Here is a 27,299-nt window from a genome sequence, read left to right as displayed (position 1 = left end):
CGTCTTGGGATATATACTGTAGTTGTATGTCATACCCATGAGAATCAGCTGAATTCCTTATGAACTGTCATTGCCAGGTTGCTTTGGGTGACAGCTTTAGTTTCTAAAGATAACGATGAGCCAAGCAAGTTATAACTCTCGTCAGGTTTTACTATTTTCACTAGAACTGTAACTCTTGGTTAGGAGTTTTTAGCTGTTATATTATAAAATAATAGTATTGCAAGCAGCTGAAAACAATACATAGTCAACAGACATGATGGTTATACAGCAAAGACCAGGTAGAAAAACATATCAAATGTTGCCCTAAGAGATCAAAATAAATATGTATGGGTGCTTGTATCTTCTGCAGCTTTTATCATCAGACTAGAGACTTATTAACAGAACTATTTTAAACAATATTTGCTCAGTTTGGTAACATTTTAAATATGCACTGCAGTTAATTGCTACCAGTTCATAGACATCTTATAGAGTCTTTTGACTCGGATCAGAAGGAACGAACGAAAAATAAGAAGAATACTGCATCTGTTTAGCAAATGCTAGAGTTGATTAGCAACAGTGCGGCTATGTGACCGGTGTAATAGTACTCGTAATGTCTGTCACAAGTGAAGACTGGAGTGATGGTGTTTGACTAAGGATTTAAAGGAATGGAGGGCATGAAGGAGAGATCCCACTTTGCAGCGCGCCTCTAACCCTGTTCCTGGGTCGTGGCTTTGGCTGCACCAGCACAGTTCTACTTTGAGCATAAGTAGGTTTGCTCTAAAATTAGATTCTGATTCCCGACTCTTAACCCTCAACCAAAGCCTGCCCCCCACCCCCACCCATCTCAGGAAGACAAATCAGGCGATTCATCGAAATGAATAGCTGAGGAGGAAAGCCCCCCCGTGAACCGTTTAAGTCACTGCTCCCGGTCTAATTAGATAGAACAGGCTAATGTGTTGTAGTCCTGTTGCAGGCTGGAGGGGATTCCCCCCTGGATTATTCTTTAATTGTAGTTGGACCACTGGGACGGAGGCTTGCTGCTAATCCCTCATTCACAGCATGGGGTGGAGCATTGAGTGTGACCTTACAGTATAACAATCGCATGTTTGCTACCTTCTCACTTTCATGTTTTTAAACTGACAGTTCACCCGAAAATCCAATCTCCATATTTCTCCCTCTTACCTAGAGCGCTATTTAACGATCTAGATTGTGACCTGATTATCAAGATTATCCCGAAACCTCATCGTGAGCAGTTTCATGTGGAAACTATTCTTCTTTCTGCCGAACAACTCCCGCTGACCGCGTCATTGAAACTTTAATGGCGTCCTCCATCTGTCTAGCTAGCTCCGTGGTGCTAGACGAGCTCACGGTATCGGTTAGCAATAAAAAAACACCGGCCTCGTGTCTACAAGTAAAACCTGACAAACTAAACAATCTAGTTTAATAAATATGTTTTGAAACAAATATGTCTGGATGTTTTTGGATTGACCCTGTAAGGTAAGAACAGAAGTTTTTTAGTGCAATATGATATAATTTACAGACTACCGTTGTACATATGAAGTGACTGAATGATTGATTATCCCCGCCCACGTCAGGTTGTAGGAGAGACCCCGAGTGTGGTATTAGATGAAGCTCCATCCAGGTGTGAGAAGACTCCCGGAGAGGAGGAGGAGTCGGGGCTGCGAGTGACGCCCCAACTGGGCCTTAGCCCGTCCCCCTCCCGTCAGGAGGAGCACACAGAGGAGCAGCATCTACAGTTTCTGGTGAGATTATCCAGCACTATACTCGGCTGATATTTCATAAAGGCGCCGTCATGTGGCGCAACGCACAAAACTAAAAGATCAATGTGTCAGTTTCCAATCTTTCTGTCCGTTCTCTCTGAATATTATTTGCATGTGAAGCCGCAGCTTGAATCCAGTGCTGTGACTGAGCCGGCTGCCACCGAGGGGAAATCTATGGTCAGATTTGTTATGTAATGCAGCGGGATTAGTTTGAGCTTGTCCGCTGGACAGAAGAGTGGCACATTGCCCTTGCTGACTCTCCAAGAGGGTCGCACGGCTTACACCGACCATATTCCCTCTCGGCTCTGTGTTGTTGACTTCCTTGGTCGGAACGGATAATGTCGCGAACCGATGATGTGCCGAGAAGTGATTACACAGTCGCATTAGTGTCAGTGAGGGGCTGCACCTCTCCTCAGCCTTCAGCACTGAGACCTGCACCACCCTCTGCCTCTCACTGATGAGTCGGTCCGTTTTGAGAAGCTGGTTGTGCAATCAGAATTCATGATCAGATGTGCTAATGTCCTATTTTTTTACAAAGTTCCTATTTTCATGATTTGCTCGAATGCATATCTGCAAACACATATTTAGAATGTTGTCCAAATGAAACTTGCATAATGGAAATGAGCTCGTGAGTATAACGCAGAGGGGAACACAGCGTGGCTGCACAAGGAGCTTGACACTTGAATGTTTTTCATCCTTTTTGGACCTTTTCCTCACATCATAGACCAACTGGTACTCATGATGTAACTCATCTCAGATATTTGCCAGAGAGACGATGTTAGCCCAGAGGACGGTCAGTCCAACACTTTGGTCCAGACGGAAATGTGATGCATTGCCATGAAATTTGGTTGAAACACTTATAGTATCTAGAGGGTAAATACAAAATGTGAACAATCGCTTAATTTGTCATCTAGCGACAGCATCAGGTCAAAATTATATTTCGTCCAATACTTTTGTTTTTAATACTGATATCTGCAAAACTGATGAGATTCCCATCAGTCTCAGCTTCACTTTGTGTGTTTTGTGCAAATTTACCAATATTTAAGCGCCAATTTAAGGCCGTCAACATGGCGAACATTCGTACCTGCTAAATGTTACGCTGTCACGCTGCTCGCGTGGCTGAATACTGTGAACAATGTCACCTGTATGCCGATGGCACCGGCTAAAACCCGGTACTTTTGAAGGTCCCATAACAATAACCCCTTTGCATGGTTTAGATGACAATAAAGAAAACATTTAAAAAAGAGAATAACTAGAAGAAACCGTTGCAATCATATTGGCTTGTTGCACATGATTAGTGGCCGGTACGCAATCAAGCATATCCGACCACAGATTCCAGTTAAGTTATCGTTGTTGTCTCACTGTGGCGTCAGCGGTCCAGTATATTCTCCGGTGCTGCCGGCGGTCTGCAATTAGTCTGTTCTGTAGCTTCCCCACCCCCCACAGTCCCAGCAGTCATTGAGGTTCTGAGGCCGCGCTGAAATAAGCTGATTTCTCCTATGTTGGTCCTGCATGTAAGCTGCATTTAGAATAATTAAAGGATGCTAAGCTTACCTCATTGTCATCATGTAAGAGGTCAATGTGGGAACTCAAGCCGACATATTCTGCATAGCGGAATGCAGACGCGAATCGTTCGCCACTATAACACGTGTTGTTTTTTCACGTCTTGGCACTTCTATGGTATATTCTATATGTGCTATTAAAACACGTTTTTGAGCCGCATTAGATTTCAAAATATGGATTGTGTGTAACTCTCCTTTGCTTTGTCTTTACTGTCGTTCCAGGAAAGTGAGCTGAGCAAGAAGAGAAAAGAATGTGAAAACCTTGAGCATGAAGTAAAGAAGCGACAGAAGAGATGTCTGGATTTGGTAAGCAGCCATCTTGCTTCCCGCCGCGGCCCGGTTCAGGCATGGTACCGCTGGACATAAGGATGACTGGGAAGGCACAGATGTCCTCAACCTGATCTGAACCTTGCCCTTGTGGTTTATTACAGGAGAGCCAACTTGAGGATGAGCAAGGCAAAAATGAGCAACTAAAGGAGGAGGCAGATCTCCTCAGGAGGAAGGCACAGCTGCTCGACCAGGTCAGTGTCGAGCTCTCTGAACGCTTTGTATTTTCTTCTCTATGAAGTGGCTCTCAATTTCATAGTGGTGGCGATCAAAGCCGACAGCTGATATAATATTACGATAATGTTACTCGCCAACTTAATGCTCAGTAGGTCCAGCAAGACAATCGGAGAGACTTTTAAAGCAGCAAAAGCTCGAAATAGCAGAGAAGAACAAGAGAAATGGTGTTCTCCTCTCTCCTCATGTTCGTCAGACTCGAGCTGAGAATGAAGAGCTGAGGGAGGATCTCTCTGAAGTGACCGCTCAACACAACTCAGTTCTCGAGGAGAACCAGAGACTCCGTGCCAAACTGGAGAACCTAGAGCAGGTCCTAAAGGTACTGCTGGGGCTACTCTATCTCTTGTTTGTTCGATACCCTCTACCCTTCTACTGGGGGAAAGAAAAATGACTTTAAATTTGTCTCATTCCGAACAGCATATGCGAGAGGTCGCCGAGCGAAGGCAGCAGCTGGAATTGGAACATGAGCAGGCACTGGCTATCCTTACGTTCAAACAGGATGAAATCAAACGGTTACAGCGGGTAAGAAGGCCTCTTCTGCACTTCTTGTATTCCACTCGTGTTCTTCTTGCTAACTCAAAGCCCTCGTGTCCCCTCTGGCTGCCTCTGGGAGTGGGCGACTTTGTCCAGCAGGAGGCAACCTTGAGTTTGTCAACGCAGCTCGCTGTGTTGTGAAGTTTATCTGCAAACAACCTACGTTACGCAAAATTAATATCTTTTTAAAATGTATTTGTTATCCTCAGGCTCAGTTATATGCCAAGAGGGAGCATGAAGGAGTGGTTCAGGTGCTGGAGGTGAGTTTGTGTTGCACCACATTGAGACGACACCATGCAGACGAGCCCGAGTTGCTTTCCAGAACTTTACGATCAGTTACCAAGACAAAAATCTGGAAGGCACTCGTGTTTATTACAGTCACACGAGAGACAGGAACTTAATTCACTCCGACATTAGAAACGTACTAGCGTGTCTAAAAAGATCAAATGTAATTCGTCGTTAAAGAAGGTGTTTCTTTTCTGACGCAAAAAGAATGTGAACATTTGATGATTGTTTGGCAGACAGAAAGACACTGAGTAGTGTGGTTGTAATCTGAACACCTGGCGGAGACGCGGAGGCAGAAAATACTTGTGCTGGTGTTTTTGTAGCACTCGTGATCCTGGAAAAAACGTTAGAGCAGATGTCTCATCCGCTGCTCTGTGACGTTCACACTTGCTCTCGGTGTGAGTGTCACACACTTTGAATTCAAACCCAATCCATGCAAACGGTCGGTGACAGTTGGAAGTCCCCGTCTGCTGTTTTTGACAAAAGGAATAAGAGAACCTCAAAAGGTCCTCCACAGTTGATGACTATACATGTCTGCTGTGTCTGCTCCACTTTTTCACCCAGTGCATTTTGCTAAAATGAAGTGTGTGTTTTATTTTAGGACTTGACTCAGCTTGTGTTGCAGAGGGAGCTGGTAGAGTATAGTTGCTACTGTTTGTTCTTCTTCTTTAAATGCGTGTTTCCTTCCTCTTGCTTTGTTTCTCTCACTTGCTGTCTCTATTTAAACCCGAAGCATCACAGGAGAAAGTGTCTTTTCCCTCTCGAGGCCCCAAGCTGGTTGCCAAGTCAACGCACTGCCCTTTGGAAGATTAGGCAAAAATATTTGCACCACATTGAAACAAAAATATATGAATGAATAAAAAAAGGCAGGTGTTGTCTGCAGATGGCCAAAGACACATTCTATTGATACTGGTTCCCCAACAGGATATTTCTTGCAGAACTGGCCTTATTATAAGATGTGCCTTTCCCAGATGCATTGTTTCACAAGCATGTGTTTCTTCTTTTCTTCTGTCTTTGTTACCTTTTTGCTAACCAGAGTACACTGGACTGCATGCAGGTAACCTTTGGCCAAATATATTTACCTTCCTGCCACTAACACCCACCCCCCCCTCCTACTTCTAGATAGAACCACCAAACCCCAATTCATTTGATTTAAATCCTTTGAGTTCAACTTAAACAAGAGCAGCAGTAACAGCCCTGGATTAATTATTATAAAACAGTCTTTCATCGGGGCTTTATGTGTTGACAGAGGCCCATTTGTTGCTGGCGCAGTTTTTTAAATAATTCATTTAGGTTTTCAAATGTGTGTAAATGAGGTCATTCACATGAGACCAGATAACAGTGTGTCTGTGGCCCGGTTAGCGCCCCCAGCTGCACTGAGCCCGCGTATCACGCCGGCTTGTATATTTGATCTTGTTGTATTGAGGTAGACTCCCCCATTCGCGGGCAGCCGACTGCTTATTGTCGTCCAGTGTTCACTTGAGGGTTCCACTTCAGCTCAGTGGAGCCAGATAACGGCCGGCTGCAGGCGAGGCTTTGCGTAGGTGAGCGCGAACAGGAAATGTTGTTCAGACGCTTTCGTGCGGAGGCTTCTCGTCAGATCAGCCTGCCAGGAAGCTCCCGCCGCAACCCGACAGAAACCAGCCACGTGTGGAAACTCAGGGGCGCTACGACAAACATCTGTAGTGTCATAAAAACTTGCTGTTTAGTGGCTTCATTGAAGTGAACAAAGTGTCAAACAGATGCGGAACATGCAACTTCTCTAAACTGACTGGATGCCCCACCTCTCTGGTTTTTACCCCCGTTTCCCATCTTACCAGAAAACTACCCGCCTTTGTTTCCCTCCCTTTTTCTTTGAAGCTTAAGCTAATGCATAACCTTACATAGTCAACCATGTATGAACTGTGTGTTGTCTGATATTTTTCCATCTGTGCATACACCAAAAATAATCCTAACTGTAAGATCAGGTGTGAAATTTGATTTGTCAAATGTGTTTTTTATCTTATCGTATAGTATAACCAAGTAAGTGTCTGTGTCGGCATCAAAGGTTTCTACTTGATGCTGAAAATGTATAAAGCAGGTTACTTTCACCTAATGAGCCAGGTCCAAACTCTTCCCCAACCTCTTCATAACATCCGCACTCCCATGCTTGTGTATTTAGTCAACTGCCTAGGAACTGTGCTTTCAATGTTTGGCTGTTTTCCCGTCGCCCCATTTGCGTAGTCAAAGGTACGAGACCTGGAGGACAAGTGTCGCAGCCAGAGCGAGCAGTTTGGCTGGCTGTCCCAAGAGTTGGAGAAGTTTCGCCTGCAGGCCTCCACGGTGGGCCTGGCCGGCGCCAGCCTCCTCAGCAACCCCAGCCTCTCGGTTCTGACCAACGGGGTGGGCCTGACAGCAGAGCGAGGTGAGCCACGCCGCCGCGACGTGCTCTCACGGCACCAGAGTACGAGTGATGCCGAGAAAGAGTTAGTCGTTGAGGGCTTTTCGTTCATGATAGTTGATGATTGCTAACCGCCATTAGCTGGACATCAGAGGGATCTTTGTGCTATTTAGTGCTTTAAAGGGAATTTAAAAAATTGGTATATTTATAAAATACCCCCCCAAAAGACTTACTTGCATATAACTGCATATTAGCAAAACGTTAATAATCCATAATTCAACTTTCATGGTATATAATCTTTTTAAGTGCACTTGGATTCTTTCATTTCCAAAGGACATCCTGCCACAAAGCAGGGCTTGGGAGGCCTGCAGCATCAGTCTACTCTTGGACAGAAGGCCTTCCAAAGATCAGAAATATAAACTGAGCACAACCGCTTATGTTTCGGCCTGTTCACCACAGGCTGTGACTTTAGAACATCCATTGTGGCGTAATCCCAGCCACACTTGCCTTAAATCATAACAACAGTGCGAACTCGTCCAAATCGCTCCTACTGTATGTGTCCATCCAACCTCTCTCTCCTTGCCCTGTCCATGTGTTTTAGACTGCACTGGTGGCTCATGGGACATGGTGTCTCTGGGTGAAATAGCCTTCTGGAGTCTCGAGGGAGGTGACACTCTCTCCTGCCCTGAGGGTAAAGATCCGCTCGGTACTCTCTCCGTCAGTCATGATGTGTGGTTGGGCACGGTCACAAAAGCACGGCATGTTTCTAACCCGCCATCTCACCCCCACCGTCGCAGCGCAGCACCGTCTGTAAATGCTCATCATCACATGAGAGTCAGTGCTCGTGGGCCGAGGTGAGAAAATGAACCAGTTAAGCCCCTTAGCAGTGCTGGTGTGACACACCTCTGACCTCAGACAGATGGAGACAGGATTTGTCCAGGTTCAACCGTGGGTCTCTTGCATGTCAACCGGTGACCTCGGCTCACCTGACTGCTCATGGATACAACCAGTTCAACTAGTGAGAGGGTTTGCCTGTTAAAGTGACAGATGATGTATTATCCTCTCTCTCTCTTTCTCTCTTTCTCTCTCTCTAGATGTGGCTGCCGCGCTGCGCCTTGTGGCCACCCCCCACGCTGCGGGGCTTTCCAGGTTGGAGCGCTCGCCCGTCACCAAGCATCGAGAGCTGCCCACCATCAGCGTCAGCAAGTCAGGCTCGTCCTCCAGCAAGTCCGAGACCGCGCACCTCTCCCCCAAGTCTGACACGCACCTCAGTCCGCACAAATCAAGCCCCACACATGAGGTACCAGCCAAGGAGAAGTGCAGCGCAGCACTCGTCACGCATCTCAGAATGTGGTTATTCATCATTTATCAGGAGCAGCGCTTTGTAATTCTGAACTTGATAGTAAATGATGTGCAGATGACATGTAAGGCGAGGCCACATCTCACACAGTTTGGAGGCGTGGCTTAAAATGAAACCGCAGTCAAATGGTTGCAACTCTATAAATTTGTCATCCTCTTTAAATATCTGCTTGCCAAAGTGGTTTCCTTTTTGCCAGCATTTGATGGAATTGGGGCGGGAGGGGCGGGGGGGTTAGTGGTAGTTTCAAGCCTTGGTTGTAGGTTTGTGATAATGCTCCTTTGGTCCCTTAAAGGGATAGTTCACATTGTGTTGAAGTGGGTTTGTGTGAGGCGCTCATCCATAGTCAACATATCACCTCCAGTGGGTAGCAGTCAACCCACCCTCAGTTTGGAGAAAGAGACAGCAGAGCAATGTACTGCTGTGGACCGGGGCAGCAGCAGCAAACCATGTTTTAACCAACCTGAAAGAAAGGCCCACCTCAATCAAATGTCAGTGTATTTTAAACAATATTTTCCCTGCTTTACCGTCCCGTCGAAAAGCCCCGGGGGGCGTTAGCTGTGCTCTCTGAGAAAAACAGTCATTTACAACATCCGTGTTTGCATGGTAAAATTAGTTTTTTTTAGTTTTCATTTTAGCATGAAGGCACGTCAACCGATATCTACTGTCGGTACGTACACTGACTATGGATAAGTACCTCATAAGCGCCCCACTTCAAACGATCATTTTAATGTTCACCGGGGTTACATCACAAACGGGAAGATTGCTCATCCAGATTACCAAACGCACGATCACATTGATTGTGTGAATAAAAAAGTAAACTCCCTGTCATCTCACGCATTCACAAACAAATATGCTCACACTTCCTCTGCTCAATTACAAGAAACGTTATTTGGATCTTCCGCCGCGACATAAGTTTGTTGCTGTCAGCCAGAGACAGTCTTCTCATCTGGTCACTCGTCTGCCCACATTTCAATAAAGCTCATATTTAGTGAGATAATCCATTCGCCACTGTGGATTTGGCCTGGCCCTGATGATTTCCTCCTCTCTTCCCTCCTTCCCATGTCCTCTCTCTCTCTCCCTCTTGTCTGTCTCTCATGTCTGTCTGACTTCAACTCTCTCCAGACTAACTAAAAACCAATCGCCTGGCGAAACAAAACCATGGACGAATCAACTGGTCCTTAAACGAACTGAAGCTCTTCTGGGAACTTTGCCTGGCTCTGGGGGAGTGTTGCTGCTTGGATACACGGGACGTGTGGGTGTGGGCTGTTAGCTGCCTGAACCTCTCACTGAGAAGACAGACGACTGTACAGGATTTGATTGAGGATTTTTGATTGTTTTCGCGCTGTGATTTTGGCGCTTGCCTGAAACGGGCCCAATTAAAACGGAGAAAGCCACAAAGCGGTTAAAGCTAGCTAAGCCCTGATGGACGATTGACGTTGGTGACAGTTGTTGGCACTCAGACTTTGGCATTAAAACGTCAGAATGACAACATCGTGGTGCACATGCTCTTCTGCAAAAAAGGGGCAATGCAATTGGAACCTTGTGAAAAAAAAGGGCATTGGAAGAATTGCAGCTACTGGAAGACCAAACAAAGCTAAAGACCAGCTAATCCCATCTTCCGCCCTCTTGGCCCCTCTACTGGGAACAATACTCCATCCTGACATAACTGAAAACTCTCTCGATTCTCTCATTCCATTTCCTTCCTTCCCATCTCCTTCCACAGACCCCGTTTTTCTGTAGGCTTTTCTCAAGGCCATCTAGGCTCCATCCACACAACCATCTGTGGCAACTTGTGGTTGTCTGTTGTGGGTTGGGGACTGACACCGGAGGCCATTCACACAAAAACTTAACAAACTGAAACCTCCCACCCCCCCCATCGCACGCCGCCTGCTTGCCCCAGGGTGGGTGACAGGGGCGCAGCGGGCGCGCGATGGACCGGCTGGCGGGCTCTGGGTGCTGTCCGGTGCTGGTTACCTTCGGCCCCAATGCGTTCTCTGCCGCCCCCCCTCCCCTTCCTACTCCCCCCAAGTCATGTTTATGTCATGTGTCTATGTGTGTGGGTATGTGTTTTTTTGTTTTTCCTGCTCCCACCCCACTGTACCAGGGGCATAGGGCAGTTGGGGTGGCTTTTCTCGCCTCCTTCCCTGCTGTCATCCGTCATCCCCTTTATCCTTTCCTTTAGATGGCGGGGGGCGCCGCTCGGTGTCTTGGAGCGATTCGCGCACCTTCCGCCAAAAAAAGTTCCTCGTTTGTTTGTGTTTTTTTAATATGAACATTCTTTGGCAATAAACCTGTTTCTGATTCTGATTCTGATTATGAAGGTTATATAGTAGTAGTTGTAAGTGATTATCTTTAAAAAGGTTTTCCCTGGGAGCTATAAATATACAAGCCCTCTTATTGTACCGAGTAAAGCCGCTATGAATGGAAATCCAACTCGGGACTCAAGGTGCCAACAACAGTGACTCATTAATATTAAATCACAATTAAGTTAAAAAAATATTAGCACACAGTTTCTTTGCGTGACCATTGATAGTTACTCATAACTATAGTTAGTTACTCATAACCAATTCAGTATTAACTGGAAACTGATTTATTTATTTTTATAGAGAAAAGTTGATGTGCTTAAAGAATGTGCTCATTTATTCAAGCTAGTTCACAGCAATCCTTCTTCTACCTCTATCATCCCTATTTAATTAGTTTTTGCACACCATTGCAAGCAGCTTTCGGATTTCCCAAACATCCCGGCAATAATCTGTTCATGGTGATTTCAGGTGGACACCGCTAGTGAAGTGGAGGAGCTGGACATTGATGTAGCTCCAGCACCTTACTCAGCCAGCAGAGGAGCAGCAAAGCTTCAGGTTTTCATTGCGAGATACAGGTGAGTGTTAAACTTTGAGTGTTAAAGGCAAGCGCTGACTCAGTGTCAACAGTTTGTGAATATGGGATGAAGAAATAACATCCTGGGGAATGAATTTTCAACAGTTATAATCCATATGATGGCCCCAATGACAACCCTGAGGTGGAGCTTCCACTCACGGCTGGAGAATACATCTATGTGTATGGCGACATGGACGACGATGGCTTCTATGAAGGTACATTTATGAGCCTGTGTTGTATCTACAATTTCAAATGTCTGTCCTGTCGGAGGTGTTTTTTAATGTCGCTTGCTTTCAGGTGAGCTGATGGACGGACGGAGAGGGCTGGTCCCCTCTAACTTTGTGGAGCGCGTGTCGGACGACGATGTCATGAGCGCCCACCATCCAGAGACGGGGGACGCGTCCCACAACTCCCTGCTAGACAACAGCCTGCACAGTGGCAGCCACCAGCATCACCTCCACGTGGGCGCCAGCGCCTCCAAAAGGACAGAGGCCCCTTCCTCCTCTGGCCCTGCCTCAGCCCCCTCGGATTCAGCATCGGCCTTGGCTGTCCCAGCCCCCCTCACCAACGGCCTGGACTTGGATTTGGAGGAGGTGGGAGTGGACATTGTGCCTTACCCACGTAAGCTCACCCTCATCAAGCAGCTTGCCAAGAGCGTCATCATCGGCTGGGACCCTCCGTTGGTGCCGGCCGGGTGGGGAAATGTGTGGAGCTACAATGTGTTCGTGGATCAGGAGCTGCGCCTCAACGTGCCCTTCGGTGCCCAAACCAAAGCGGTGCTGGAGCGGTTGGACATAAACCTCAAGGCCTACCGAGTGTCAGTGCAAAGTCTGACGGAGAAGGGCGCCTCGGACCAGCTGCGCTGCAGCATGCTGGTCGGTCGGGACGTTTGTGTGGCTCCCACGCAGCTGCGCGCGGAGAGGATCACCGCCACCTCTGCCAACCTGACCTGGCTGCCCAGCAACAGTAACTATGTGCACATTGTGTCCTTGAACGAGGAGGAGTGTGAGCTGGTGAAGGCTGGCCGCAGCTCGCTGTGCCTCAACAACCTCCTGCCCAGCCTGCAGTACGCGGTCAAAGTGGAGGCACGGCCGCACCGCCCGCCATGGGAGTTACCCGTGGAGCGACGCGAACACAGGAGCGCCTCTATCACCTTCACCACGCTGATGGCAGGTCAGGATTCGGGATTATATTTGTTATCAATAATCTTTCTTTCATCGTCTAATATCCAATTACACTTGCACATAATCAAAGAGTCACTGATCAATCGAGACTAATTCTCCCCATTTGAAGTTAAGTCATATCAAAACATAAATTGGTAAAGCCGCATGCTTTAGCTCGACAGAAGCAGCTGATTGCATAATAAAGACATTCAGATGAACATGTGTATTTTTTCCACCCAGGACATCAGTGTTACAATTTTGAAGTACGTAAATTGCAAAGGATTTGTGATTGTGTTGCAGAATAAAATGTCTAGACTTAGATTACACATGTACGTGTTAAAAGTTGCAAATGTGAATCTTTTGGAGTGAAAGATGCACTGGACAAGTTCCCTTACCCTCTGATGGACCTTCATCAAACATGAAGCTGCTTGTCATGATTTTAACCGTGAACCATTGTTCACTGTAAAACCCATCGTGAGGGACTGTCTTCCCACTGCTGCTTCCCTCCAGCTCTTCCTGTTGCGGCGGTTCATGGATTCAAACAGCACAGTGATCTACATGTGAAGCCACAGCGTTATATTTAGATGATGTCTTCCATTCAGTGGTGGTGATTCTGTACCTCCCACACAAGGACATCAGTTTATTCATGAGAGCCGCTCTCTTATTAATTAGCCACAGCGCCGTGGCACATCATTCATGACTTCAAAGGGAAGGGAAATGGGTGACTTGATTGGCTGCTGAGGATGAAGGAGAGTTTTATTATGATTATTATTATGTTGGCAAGTCGGTTTCCAGCAAAGCTTTTTGCGAGACTAAAAGGGGACGCTCAAAGCATCGGAACAGTTTGTGGTACTATATTGCCACTCTGCTCCTTCTAATCTACTCCATCATTTTGGTTTTTGGTTTTCTCAAATGAAAGCTTATTTGTAAATCAGTGTCAAATTAGATTTGAGTTGTGTTTCTTTAAATGACCGTTTGAATTTGCTTAAGTTTCATGCCCACAGTCTGGGAACGCAGGTATATGCTTTCTAAATGTATTAATGAGTCTTAGATGGCGCTTGTTTTAATCCGTAGAATTACGTTCCCATTCCTTATCCCAATGTGTGTATTACTTGATCCGATAATAAAGATGAAGATATTTCTCTGTTGCTTGCCACTGGTGTGACGCTTCTAATCCCTGCAGGACCCCCTGATGCTCCTCTGGATGTCCAGCTGGAGCACGGCCCCTCCCCGGCCATCGCTCTCATCAGCTGGCTGCCGGTCACTATCGATGCTGCCGGGACCTCCAACGGAGTCCGCGTCACTGGATACACGATATATGCCGACAAGAAAAAGGTACGAACTTCAAAGTTTCTTTGTGTGGCCAAACATTGGGTCGTGGTTCAATGTCACCGTATAATTTCTCTGTCTATCGCGTTTTGAAAGCTGCTGTACAGTTAAAAAATAGATCTACCTGTCGTTCTCCCATCCAAGGTGCTGGAGGTGTCTTGCCCAACAGCCGGCAGCGCCCTGCTGGGCCCCTCTCAGATGCAGTCCCTGCTGACCGCTCAGGAGCTCACTCTCCGCACCATGTCCGCCCACGGGGAGTCCTGCGACTCTCTGCCAGTCAATGTGCCCACCAAGCTGGCCGCCATCATGGCGGGTCCAGCTATTGCCGCCCCATTTGTGCAACCCCAACCCCGCACCCCCCCAGGCTGCAGCCACCTGCCCTCACCGCCATCCTACGGGAACTCTGCTGCCAAAGTATCCCCGCTGCCCAGCGCTTTGCCATCAGATGCGAACATCGCCGGCCTCACAGTCGAGGCTCCTGCCAACCCTCCTCAAGCTCTCCACCCGGATGACCTTCTCTTATCGGCTTCATACGTGAACGCCTGGGCCAACCCCTCCTCTGCTGCTGCCTTGGCTATGCATGAGGCCACATTACCAGCAGCCTCCACCGTTACTCTGGAGGTAATTGTAGTTTGGTAATATAGGCGAAGTGGTGTTGCCCACCACGAACAAACTATTCACCGCTCATATCTTGAATGATTGTAATAGAAAGTGAATTAGTGTTGTGTTGACTGTCTCTCTCGCCTTTAGGTAAAAGTGACCTCTCCTACCACCTCACCACCTCAACCATCTCCAGCAACTGCACCAGTAACGGTGTCAGCTGCTGCAGCAGCAGCTGTGTTGGAGCAGCAAAGAGACACCAACAGCCCCGGAATGATACGTCCTTTCCCGTTCATGGTAGAGTTCTTCGAGGACCCCGGTGCCGATCTCGGGAGCCCTGAGCGCATCCCTACCCCGCCCAGAGCCCAGATCACAGACTTCCTTAATCCTCCGGACATTAACCTTCACCGACCCCCAAGCAGCTCACCGGTGGAGTCTGAAGCGGAGGAGGAGGAGCAAGAGAATTCCCGCTTGGTGTCCATGGAGGAGTTCCTGAGACCGGACCAAGACCAGCAGCCAGCGTACTGTCGGACGCAGCAGGTCAGCACCGATTCGTTAGGAAATGGTTCTCTCGTCACGACAAAAATTGATATCTCATGTTCGCCTATCATCCTATTATTTGTTGAGCCCTCCAAAGGAGTTGCTTTATTAGATTGAATAGTCTAATTCACCAAATAAAAGGATAGTTTGGAGTTGGGTTGTGTGAGGTTCTGATCCTACTGATAGGATGGCAGTCAGCATGTTATATACTGTATATGCTACTTGGAAGTTCTGAGAAAATGTGACATAATACTAGAATTCTAGGCCCTGTTTCCCCTCACACTTTCACTCTTGATATAAATAATTATGTATATATATATACATATATATATATATATGGAACATGTTAAATTGCGTTCCATGAAGCTTCCAGACATCTCAACTTGTTGAACCTGCAGAAACCCTAATTAAAATGTACCTATTTATCTAAGTATGTATTGCTTGAAAAGCAACTTGTTTAAATATCACCTTATCCTGATGGATTAATGGAGACAATGCATTATGCAACGTTTAGAGAATGACATTTTTGACATCTGCTCTCGCATTAAGAAAGCCTCCATCATTATTAGTTCATAGATTTGTATCATATTTCAGTCAAGTCAGCTCTTCCCAGCCCTGTCCTCCAACAGTAAAAGCATCAGGCCAATGCCGGGCGGCTCTTGGCGTGTATATATTATTAATACAGCTTCTTTTCTTTTTTCAAGGGTGCATTTGTATCTGCAACATGTTATCGTTCAACCCGCACATGTATTTGTTTTTTAATCTATATTTATAGGAAAGGGTTTCACATATCAGATCAATTGGATAGTTTGTTTCAGTGTGTTGACGTATTTTATTGCAGAGTTACAGCCAAGGGCTTGTGGAGCCGCCCAGCGACTACCACGCAGACAACAGCCGGTCAGATCTGTCTGACATCCTGGAAGAGGAGGAGGAGGACTTTTACTCTGACCACCTCGGAGACGCGCAGGCCCGGGGCTGCATATTCAGAGCGAACAGGGTAAAGCAAAGAGTGCACTGTATGTTTTGCGGCCATTTGCACAGGCACTTACGAGTTCTGCTTTTTGAAGGAAATATTCTTTCTTCTTGCATAGTTAAGTCGTCATTCAGTGGCATTCTGTCATATTTTTTTAAATCATGCTTGATTGAGATTCTTCTTTCTTTCTTTTTTTCTCCTTCCTCTTTATTTTTTCTCTTGCCTTTGCATGAACGGCTTGTCCTCTGTTTTGTCTGCGCTTCCCCTTTTTTCACTGAATGATATGATTTGTCCTTCACCAATCAATCCCCTCCTCGTTGCTTTGACCTTTGGCCGTGTAGTCGCGCCAGTTGGAGCCTTCAGACAGTGATGAGGAGGTGCTAGAGAGGATCCTTAAGTTGCCTGCTGAGGTACGACAGCACAAGGAGTTCTTCATCATTCCCGAGGTGATCGAAGAGGAAGATAGAGGTCAAGAGGAGCCTTCAACTCAACGCAGTGAGCCTTGGCCCAGGCCCGGCCACCGTGGCCCCAGAGACTCGGAGCGATATCAGCGCGCCCCCCTGCATCACCCACACTTCCCCCCTCACCATCACCACCACAACAGGGATCCCAGATCCCTGACCAAAGAGCCTTTACTCAGGCAGGCCAAGCCGAGGACGCAGCACAGGGTGCACTACGCAGACACAGTTGACACCATCAGTTATCCTGAAGATCAAGACCTCAGTTTCTATGAGGGTCCCACAAGCAGGCGGACCCGCTGTCCTCCCCAGCTGACCCCCACCAAGGAGAGATCACTGCTCAGAGGGCTAGGGGACCGCCTTAGGAGGGAGGCCATGCTCAGGAGTCAGATGGCTGTCGCCGTGGCAGCCGACCCCGGCCATGGTCCCAACCCGCCAAGACCCTACCTGGTCAGCAATACGGCGCAGGCTCTGAGGCCGCCTATCGGTCACGGGGAAGAGATTGACGTGGAGTACGGCACCGATGACGACGGCAGCGCGGGGGAGGTCGGGATGGAGCCGATGAGATCCGAGTGGTGGGTAGAGGGGGCTCAAACGGAGCACAGCAGACCTGCTCACCGCCGGGCGCTGCAGGCGGACCCGCCGGTAAATGTTGCTGCAGTTCCAGCTGCAATGTTTCCCCGGCCCCTCCTCTCTGTACTGTAGCCGCGTAGATCTGGCCCTCTGAGTGCTCTAGTGGATATCACTTAACTCCATCGATCGGTAGACGGCTACGTTTTCCATCATCACCGCTGCAGTGGACAGAGGGACGTTAGGCAGAACAATATGTGTGGCACATTTTGCTGTTTTAAAAGTAGGAAAAGAATACAGATTATTAAGCCCATCATCACCCAGTTGCTTCAGACTGTTAATATGTGTAGCCCAAGTGTAGCTCACGTTGTTCTCCCTCTGTCTAACTGCACTACTTCCTGTCTACTTCATTGTTTTCCGACACCTTGAAAGCCTCTCGGCTCTTGTCTTTGAGCAGCCTGCCTCATTCTGCATTAGCTTACAGCGGTCGCGCTTTGGTCTGTATCCGCTAACACCACCACAGAGGTTTACAACAGTAGAATGTTGGAAACCGTGGGGTTGGATGAGGTTTCAATCGCTACTGAAATAAGTAACAATTCAGGTGGATTATCATTAGTTTAAGCATTAAATGATTGAATATTGTTTTTTTTTAAAGAACAGCTGCATTTGCAGAATGAACCCTGAGGTGCCCTTTCCTCCCCGGTCGTGATTGTGTTTCTGTATTCGAGGGTTTCTCTTATTGTCTCGTGTCTTTTGCTGCATGGCGAGCAGGAGTCCAGCCAAATCCCTCCAGCGGAGGCAGGTCCATCGTGGGGAGCGCAGGCCGAGCTCTCTTCGAAACCAGCCGGCTCGCAGGCCAGGCAACTCAAAGGTCAGATACTCTTTCCTCTTTTGGCTTCTCGTTTCCTCCGTCTCTCTCTCTCTCTTTATCTCTCTCTCTCTCGCTCTCTCCCTCTCTCTCTTTATCTCTCGCTCTCTCTCTTTATCTCTCTCTCTCTCTCTCTCTCCTAAAGCAGGGCATCAGTCTGATGCCGACGCACCTGGGCCTTTCTGTTGGCCCCCTCCCTCTCACATGATGCTAGTCAGATTAGCACCTTGTTTAGGAAGGGAGGGAGGGGGGAGGATGTGCTGTAGCTGCAGAGAAGAAGTGAGAGAGAGAGAGAGAGCCTGCTAAAATGAGAACCGGCTTAACTCAAAGTGGCTTGTCATAACAGGAGGAAGTGACAGACATTAAAATACGAACCTCGGTTAGCCGGCAAAGAAAGGGCCTGTCGTGTATGAGCGCCCCTCTGTCTCCGCCTCCCCTGCCTGTCTTTCTTCTCAGCCGCTGACGCACACTTGTTTTATAAACCTTTTGGGTGCACAGTTGGCTACACACACACACACACACACACAAGGATATAACCACACGTGCGCGCAGATAGAGGAAGGGAGCAGGGAGAAGTTCTGTTCTATCAACTGGAAAATCAGTGAGGATGTGAAAGTGCGCAAGTTGGCTGCCGTGACTTTTGCCACAGAAAGGCTGATTCTCCCTAATGAGATAGAGAACACGTCTCTCCGGTGCAGGGGGGGGGGGGGGGGGGGGCAAGCTGGCCTTGCTATTTGCAGAGCTCAATGTGTGGCGTTGTTGACAATATATTGTCAAAGTTAGCAATAAGACATTGCGTGCTGCCCTTCTCGGGGAGTCGGGACGCAGGTCACACACATCACTTCCATTCATTGAAATTTAAATGTAACTGGAGACCGAACCACTTTAAAGATGGGCGAGTTGTAGCTTTCCGCACTGCACTTCTCTGTCGAAAATGGAAGACGCTTGTGAAGAGAGAGAGTGCCATTTAAATCCATACATCCGGGACCAAATGCACCTGTCCATGAAGTATTGTGACTGTGTGTTTGTCTGTGTGTGCGCTTGCAGGTAGTGGTGATTCCCCAAAGATCAAAAGGGACGGCGACATACGTATCTTCGTGGCCCTCTTCCCTTACGATCCCGCCTCGATGTCACCCAATCCTGACGCTGCCGAGGAGGAGCTGCCCTTTACTGAAGGACAGATCATCAAAGTATGTCCCCCCCGCCGCTCAGACGCTGCTGGAAGTAGCCTCCACAATCATGCATGTACATCGCTTCATTTTGAACCCCCCTGTAACTTTTATGTACTGTGTATATTTAGTATGAAGCCGTGTGTGTGCTCCACGCCATGAGATGGATTTGTACGCTCCTCTCCTCAGGTTTATGGAGATAAAGACGCAGACGGGTTCTACCGAGGGGAGTGCGCCGGTCACCTGGGCTACGTGCCGTGCAACATGGTGTCTGAGATCCAGGTGGAGGATGAGGAGACCCGGCAGCAGCTACTGCGACAAGGCTTCTTGTCCACGGCGGCCTCCATGGAGAAGATAGGTAGGTGAAGCTGTCTGAAGACGTGCCTGTAGGCAGATTTAGGACCAACGGTGTGTTCTGCGTATATTGTAATCCTGTTGTGTGCCGTTATACGTGTGTTACAGTTGGAAACGAGCACACCCTTTCCCATAGGGGTAAATTGTGTAATGTTCTACTCGTTATAAATCGCTGCTGTTTGTGTTTAAAGTGGTAAGTGAAAATAGCAGCACAAGTATTGCGGAATCCACACCTACATTATAAATGTTTCATTTTCCCAGTCTTCAAATTGTCCTGCTGTGTAAAGTTGCCACATGTATTTGTCTGCAGTTAATTTGGGAAACAACGAAAGCTTTTTTTTTTTCTCCAGATGAGAGGAGGAGATGTAAAAGCTCCCTTTGGCCTGTTGACCTGTTGACCAGCACAAAGAGAGCTCAGTCCAACTCACATGAATTCCAAACTGTCCCTGGTGGCATTTCTTTGTATGTTCTTCGTGCTTTTTGTGTTGCTGTCGAGGAAAGCACAGCCATCTATTCTCAGCCACTGACTGTCAGGCAGTCGGCTAACAGAGAACATGACCTGAAGTCAAAGTGTTTGCCCGTGGCCCGTGGCCAGTCCAGCGAGCCACGCAGCAAATTCAAGCTGACACTTTGCTTCTGTTTCCTGCTTTGCACCCAGAGCGGTGCAACTGCAGATGGTTTAACCTTTTCACTTCCATTTGTTCTCAGTGCTGTGTCTGCTGCTCACCGGTTGTCCTTCTTTAAATTGCTCTTCGCTGGCTTTTCATTGTCTGCTTTGTCTGGTCTGCTTCTCTCAAAAAATGCACCTCTGTTTCTTTTTGGTTTCATTTTTTTATTTTTGGTTTTCCCTTCTAAAACTCCATAAAGGCACTCGCACACACGCACAGCTTCCGCGTCGCCCGGTTCCACCGCCGAAACCGAGACGATCCAAGAAAGGTGTGTCTCGCTGCAGATTGCGGCTTCCCACCTCTCCCGCCTCTATTCTCTCCTCTGGTTTGCTTCTTTCTGTCTCTTTCACTTTAGCTTTTGGCTCTTTCAGTTGCTGCTTCTCACTCAGCGACCAGGGGGGATTTGTAGGTCAGCTACTGTAGTCATGCATTCAGACAGCTGGTAGAGTAGCACCATGAAAACTCTCCGCCGTAGTTTCACATTCTACAATTAAGCTGCAGCGTTCCACTTTCTTTTAAAGTGACATCGGCTTTTCAGAGTAATTTGATCTCTTCACAGTTTAACCGTTTATGATTTTTGTGAAAAGGCACATCCATGAGTTCTCAGTCCTGTCAGCTTTCATTAATATTCATGTCACACATTGCAGACAAAGCAGCAGAATGTGGCTGTTACGGTCGTACCGAATAGTTCAATACCTCCAGAGAGTCCAAAGATTGATCAGTTCTTAAATTCACAACATGTTTTTATATGGCAACACATTCAGCTTTATTCCATTATACATTTGGCGTTCAGCCTTTCAAAAACATTTTCACTGTGGTTGGATAAATCTGCTCTCCCGCCGGGTGGGAGGCACACCCCTGTAGTAAAGTCTAGCAAAAATCTAACCGCACCATCAATCATATTTATATATATATCTTGAGAAGCTTCATATGTAAACGATAATATAAAACAGAGACATTCGGTACCGCCCTAGTGGCAGTGTGATGCTTATTGCCAGTATTCTGCTCCGATGTCATCACATGACCACCTAAAAGTCTCTTGCTGAGACCTCCATCCCCTCTGATCTCCATCTGTGACTTTGTGTGATGACTTTGACTTCAGGCAGGATTATTCTTTGGCCTTTGGGGTCTGGTATCATTCTGTGATTGTGTTTGTGCTCTCTTCCCATACCCCCCCCCCCCTCTCTCATCCAGTGGAGTCTGCCGCACTCTGGGAGGAGAGCGTAGACTCCTCCAGCCAAGGTTGGTAGTTGGCACGTTGCATGACGACCCTTTCTCCGTCCACTGGAGGACAGCATGTGTTTACTTACTATTTTCATGCATCTGCGTGTCATTTGTGACCTTTTCCTTGTTCTTTGGACTGCTGATAACGCCCGGGCTCACCTTCATGCATCCTTATTTGGGACTGTTTGATTATTTAGGGATTTAATAGAAAAATAATAGAGAAATACTGTGTCAAAATTAGTCACTTAAACATGGGAAAATAGGGTGCCGGTTTCAAAATACAGACGTTTACTTTTCATTTCTTCATGAATCCCCAGGTATACATGTCAAGCAGTCCCTTCTCCTAACTCCCCTTTTCATTTCATAGTTCAACGTGGCATCATATAATCATTAAACCATTTCTGTTGTCTTCACTTTTACAGCCCGAGGAGCTTTTTCCAAGGACAATAGAAAGGCGAACTCTCACTCCTAATGTCTAATTGTCTTACTTCCATGCGTTGACTGCAGTGGTTTGACTTTTCCTCAGCTCAGCATGTCGCTGAGTGGGTCGGCCGTGCAGACACCATGAGCTGCATGCTGATGAGCTGATAGTAGAGAGGCGTTACTCCTCTAATTATCCGGATGTCAGACTGTAACGTTTGCCCTCTCCCTGTTTGACTGACAGATCCCAGCCCGCCTCCCGCCGCCGCCGCCGCCACCCCGACAGCTGTGGTGAACCCGGCCCCAGGACCTCGCAGGATGGTCGCCATCTTTGATTACGACCCACGAGAGAGCTCCCCCAACACTGACATCGAGGTCAGACATGCATCATATCTTATCTTTTCTTTTTCTCCCAGACACGGCGCTATATTATACGTGCGGTGGTCCTTTTTGCTCATTACATGCCTGGTTTTTTTTTGGGACTGGATTCAGGCTGAGCTGACCTTCAGCGCCGGAGACATCATCCATGTGTTTGGTGACATGGACGAAGATGGCTTCTTCTACGTGAGTGTTACCGTGACTCTAGAATCAGGATTGCTTTGTCTTAGTGATGAGATGTTTTTGTGATGTCCGTCCAAAAATAGAGTTTTGGCTGCATCAGAAACAATGAAAAGTATTCAGCATTCATTCTTGAAGCCCAATTTATCATCGTCACGTTCCTTGTTTTGTCCGACCGACAGTCTGAGATCTATTGCATTGACTGTGATGTGAGACCAATGGCAGCCACATCTTAGGACAATTTAAGAACCTGGATCCGTCAACATTTTAGCTTGAAACTTTACTTTCATGATGAATTGATTTATTGTAATATTTGTCAATTGTTTGAAAAATAAAAAATGCTGGCGTATGCATTGTTAAAAGGCCCCTCCTGTCCTCACAGGGAGACTTGAATGGACACAGCGGCTTGGTGCCCTCCAATTTCCTGCAGGCCGTCCCAGAGGACGCTCCGGCCAAAGCCCTCTCTGCTCAGCCGGCACCAGAACCCAGGAGAGAATCACAGGTGGCTTAGCGCGTCCGTCCCATCTAGCATGGAGGCATACGTTCACTAATCACTGCTTCAAAAGTTATTTTGGACTTTTTCATGCATCTCCAGAGTTTTGGTGGTGACTGACTCGTGTTTCTTTAATCTTGCTCTGTCGCATTTCTTTCGCCCCGCTCTTTCCTGCATGGCCTTTTGCAGAAGCAGAAGCGAAGTGTACACTTTGAGACTTGATCGTAAGTGTTTTCAGATCGGACTATAGCGGCCCAGTGATCACCACGAGTGTCCCCGTTTATGTCTTCTTCCCTCCACCTTACCTGTAGTCCTGCACTGCTTATCTGTGTAGGAACCTGCACCGACCGATGCTTTCAGATGGTTTCAGATGGTTTTAGATGGTGTTAGTTTATCAAAACAAGAAGTGGAGCTCTCAGATCCGCTGCCGCCTCCTCTGTGTGTGTCCTATCCTTGCATTTCCCTTTTGGTCGTAGCTTTAGATATTGTTTAATATATTGGGCATGTTGGTTCTAAAAGTCTGCCTCTCTTCCTGAAGGGTACCCGGACGACTTCCACAGAGCCTCAAGATCCGACCCCAGAAGAAGCTTTGCGCCCCCAAACAGAAACTCCTTTCCCAGACCCTCCACCCAAACTGGCCCCCACTGCAAGCCCCGCGTCAGACGTGGAGCCTGCTCCCGGCCCCGCGTCAGACCTGGACCCTGCTCCAGAGCCCGCTCCGGATCCCGCTCCGGGTCCCGCTCCGGGTCCCGCTCCGGGTCCAGCAGCAGCGGGGGCCTGCTGCTCCCCCCCGGCCCCCCTCCCGGCAGACAGCCCGGCGCAGACGGAGCGCTCCGCCCAGGGCAAGAAGAAGAAAAGCTTTTTCTCCAAAGGCAAGAAGCTGTTCAAAAAGCTGGGATCCAGCAAGAAAGACTGAGTCAGCATTTCTGACTCAGAATACTCGCGTCACATTGAAAGCACTTTTTCTATCCCCACTGTCCGTCTCGGTCGGTAGCCGGTGCGGTTCGGGGCCATCGGATCTCATAACTGATGCTCCAGCCGTCAGTAATTCTACATTTGCCTTAGAGCACTGCTAGCAGCTGTTGACTATTCGAGTCCACCAACATTCTGCTTACAGCATCACACTGGCATGTGGAAGTGCATGTTGAAGTGTGCAAACACCAGTATACTCTCTAAATACTACCTAACTAAGCATTAGCAAAAATGTGAACTCGGCACAAACCACTTGGTTGTCTCTTAATGGATCGGTTATATTTAGAACAGCTAGAAACAGAGCGATGTCGAACAGCCCGGCTCAGACGCAGCTAATTAAATATTAGCTCTAATGTTCATGTACTGGTGCCACTTTATTTATTTGAAGCAAACGAACAGAAGCAGCAGCAGTCGGTCTCTTCCTCTGTGCGACGATGAAGAATGCACGATCACATCCCCGCTGTCGGCCCCCTCACACGTTGGCCTCGTCTTTAAGTATTTACACAGTACTTTTACAAACATGCCAGTTATTTTGTAACCGACTCTTGCATGAAGCGACATCGGGGAAGAAGGTTTAGTCATCTGTGCAGGTTAGTTCAAACTAGTTATGGGGTTTGGAGGTTAACAGTAGAGATTGTTTATCGAAGGTAAAGAATGCAAAGGGTTGCCCTTCTTTGGTGTGTGTGTGTGTGTGTGTGTGTGTGTGTGTGTGTGTGTGTGTGTGTGTGTGTGTGTGTGTGTGTGTGTGTGTGTGTGTGTGTGTGTGTGTGTGTGTGTGTGTGTGTGTGTGTGTGTGTGTGTGTGTGTGTGTGTGTGTGTCACTGATGAGACTGAAATCAAGATGCCTCTCCCAACCATTAACACGGAGCTTTATGTTTGTGACGACAGTCACACTTGGCCTAAATAATGCTAATTATTAAGTCATTATTCCATTCCTATTAATCGTCTGACTTGTAAAACATAAAAAGTTGTCATGGGATGTCTGGTTTTGTCCAATCAACTGTTCGAAGATAACCAATTTGATGACCAATTATGATGAAAAAAGGAAATTCTCTTATTTGATAACCTAAAATCCATCAAATATTTTGTGTATCTTTGTAATTGAAAATCTGTTTTCAAAAATAATGACCAATACATTTTCCTTCCAACTATTCCAGTGGTTTTCAAAGTCTGACAGGACAGTCCCTTTGGTCAAAATCAATAAACCCCACCCTGCTCCCAAATAGTTTGATTTTTATTATAAATATGTATATAAGATGAATAGAGGAGTGTTACAGGAATATAAGAACCCTTAGCGCTGTCAAAGAATTATTGGAAAAGTTAATTTTTATGTTTTTTTTGTCTCATTATTGTTCTGTTTTAGGGGGATCATTGTGCTCTAATATTTGGAACTACATTTCTTATGAATTTAGGGGCTTGAGGGGATGTAAACATGTACAATGTTGCCACAGTCAACCAATTTAAATGTAATGATACCCTGTTATTTAGCCCATATTTGTTTACATTTTGGCAAATTGGCAGCTTTTAAAAAGTGTGCCGAATCAGCTAATAGCACTTCCTGTCTGCAGTGTTCCCACGAATGTACACAAAGCTCATCACTGCATTACTTTAGTCGTGAAGAAAGCAAAACCAGCCAATCCCGGACGAGTCCTGGAGGTGTCGATCCTTTCCAAGTGGACAGTTTAAAGACCTCTGGACTAGCTCTCGCTAATCAATACTCCTAAATCAAAATACTTAAAGAATTATTCTTGATTTGGTTGATACCCTGTGTGTGTGTGTGTTTATGTGTGTGTGGGGGGAGGGGGGGGGGGTGCACATTGAGTCCGACAGGCTGAGTTCATTGTGCCCACACGTTTGCATCAGACTGTTTGGGTGAACCTAAATAATCCGACTAGAGCAATATTGCACGCTGTGCTCTGCAATACTAATAATACACAACAGAGGAGCATCCTGCATCTTGTTGTGCTGGCTTGCATCAGGATGGAGTACCAGTCTCCAGATGTGGACCGGGCCTTAGTAGTGAACGCATTGTTCCTGTTACTGGTGTGACGCGGAGCTGTTGGGTAACTTCTCAGGTTTTCACTTGTAGTTTCTTATCCGATGCTGAGCCACCCGGTGACTCCGGCTGTCAAAGACTGCAGGATTATGCCAAAATCGTAGGTGCTTTGCCGGTTACCATAGCGACGAGAGGCCGAGCATCCGGCAAAGATGGGGTGGGGGGAGGGGGGGGGGGGTTCTGTGGGCTAATCCGGCTCAAAGCACGGAGCTTCGCCTTTTTGAAGGTCAGACCTGATTTCACACCTAATGACACAAGTCGGAGGCAAATAATATTTGTTTCTTCTTTAATGTTCTGAATATTTGAATTGTTTGTCAGCGTTACATAACGGGAGCATGACGATGCCAAGAGCCAACGGGAGGGCGGGTCGACAAAAAGACACTTTAGATAGCCGGGAGAGAGGCAAGACTGAGGCTGTCTGGTTTTATTTATTTATTTATTTCTCTTCTTTTTTTTCTTTTTCTCAAAAAGAGTTGAATGCTCAAAAGTTGCCGAAATGTACAGCGAATATTTGTACCGCTCCTTATTTGACGGCCTTCAATGCACATGTTTTTCTTCTTCCTGCTGCATAGCGAGGCGGACCTGGACCCATATCTTCTTTTAGTTGATCATATTTAGCCTTACAAGAAGACCTTGTTTAGTCTTAATATGTCATTTCCAGGATGTTCATTGACTGCATGCACACCAATGTCGTACCCATGTTCGGCCTTATTTATGTTACTGCTCATATTTATGTTTCATGTCTACAATGTTTGAGTTGTGGACTAATGCGGTGGAACAGAAGCTGTGTGTGTATATAATGAACAGTGTTGGGACTCGTGGTATATTTTCATACAGCGCGGTCAACTTTCTTTCCTGACCTGCATTCATTGTTTTTAAGTGGAAGATTGACCTTTTTATATTTTCATGTTTTTATTACCCTTTTGGAAACTCATGTGTAAATATGTTTTGTTCATATTGTTTTTCAGAATTGTATTTATTTTCCTTTTGTTTGGCATGTCCGGCCGTGTGGATGAGGAACTGAAGATGTTGTGCTCAGAGGACTCGACTCGGTGAAGTTGTGATGGTTTTGTTTCAGTGTGGATCTTTTTACAGCAATAAAGTATGTATATTTTCACAGAAGAGCGCCGTGTGTGTGTGATGCTTGTGGTTTGCCAGGAACACAGATGTTGACACCAGGTATTATTTTACATGTTGATCTTTATTGCACATCACACACGTTACATGGACACGACTCTGAATTCTCAGTTTGTTTGTTTTTCAGCACTGTGGAAACGGGTGAATTCCAAAATGGAGGAGAGGAGTTGCGAGCTTCGCTCCGCGCCGCGCGCCGCCCATGTGAACGAGACCGCCTGGGCCAACACTCTGGGCGGGGCGTGGCTTCAAGAGACTTCAGCAGCTTCCTCTTTCTGACTTCCTGCGCGGGGCTCCACGCGGCGGCCCGTCCTCTCGCTGTCCCCTGAAGCCAACAGGACACTCATCCATAAAGTAGGAAACACTACACTGTGGCGATGAGTTTAGTAGTGCTTTCTACTTTATGGATGACTGCACTGTACGTCCACCGC

The 27,299-nt window shown here is 47.1% G+C and overlaps 1 protein-coding gene across 15 annotated transcripts in view; it reads left to right on the top strand.

Moving 5' to 3' along the window:
* LOC130210233 (peripheral-type benzodiazepine receptor-associated protein 1-like) overlaps positions 1–26,856 on the top strand; it is a 58,663-nt gene extending 31,807 nt beyond the window's left edge. For 2 of the 15 annotated variants that reach the window (XM_056440266.1, XM_056440320.1), the window contains 27 exons: positions 1,575–1,742; positions 3,545–3,628; positions 3,754–3,843; positions 4,080–4,202; positions 4,301–4,405; positions 4,627–4,677; positions 5,304–5,336; positions 6,926–7,106; positions 7,684–7,773; positions 8,177–8,382; positions 11,214–11,320; positions 11,425–11,534; positions 11,617–12,492; positions 13,666–13,817; positions 13,956–14,432; positions 14,562–14,951; positions 15,793–15,948; positions 16,266–17,027; positions 17,724–17,823; positions 18,868–19,010; positions 19,179–19,347; positions 20,211–20,279; positions 21,206–21,253; positions 21,900–22,030; positions 22,148–22,219; positions 22,596–22,715; positions 23,245–26,856. In XM_056440266.1, the coding sequence (XP_056296241.1) occupies positions 1,575–1,742; positions 3,545–3,628; positions 3,754–3,843; positions 4,080–4,202; positions 4,301–4,405; positions 4,627–4,677; positions 5,304–5,336; positions 6,926–7,106; positions 7,684–7,773; positions 8,177–8,382; positions 11,214–11,320; positions 11,425–11,534; positions 11,617–12,492; positions 13,666–13,817; positions 13,956–14,432; positions 14,562–14,951; positions 15,793–15,948; positions 16,266–17,027; positions 17,724–17,823; positions 18,868–19,010; positions 19,179–19,347; positions 20,211–20,279; positions 21,206–21,253; positions 21,900–22,030; positions 22,148–22,219; positions 22,596–22,715; positions 23,245–23,622 (5,391 nt within the window). In that variant the 3' untranslated portion in view covers positions 23,623–26,856. Of the gene's footprint in view, positions 1–1,574; positions 1,743–3,544; positions 3,629–3,753; positions 3,844–4,079; positions 4,203–4,300; positions 4,406–4,626; positions 4,678–5,303; positions 5,337–5,738; positions 5,760–6,925; positions 7,107–7,683; positions 7,774–8,176; positions 8,383–11,213; positions 11,321–11,424; positions 11,535–11,616; positions 12,493–13,665; positions 13,818–13,955; positions 14,433–14,561; positions 14,952–15,792; positions 15,949–16,265; positions 17,028–17,723; positions 17,824–18,867; positions 19,011–19,178; positions 19,348–19,693; positions 19,772–20,210; positions 20,280–21,205; positions 21,254–21,899; positions 22,031–22,147; positions 22,220–22,595; positions 22,716–22,895; positions 22,931–23,244 lie in introns of those variants that run through there. The other 13 variants (XM_056440311.1, XM_056440273.1, XM_056440304.1 and 10 more) reach the window with 13 other exon arrangements.
* The last annotated feature ends 443 nt before the right edge of the window (positions 26,857–27,299 follow it).

Source organism: Pseudoliparis swirei, chromosome 3 (assembly GCF_029220125.1).
Source record: "Pseudoliparis swirei isolate HS2019 ecotype Mariana Trench chromosome 3, NWPU_hadal_v1, whole genome shotgun sequence".
Classification (NCBI taxonomy): Eukaryota; Metazoa; Chordata; class Actinopteri; order Perciformes; family Liparidae; genus Pseudoliparis; species Pseudoliparis swirei.
Note: the sequence above shows the minus strand (reverse complement) of the source record. Positions and strands in the feature narration are given on the sequence as shown.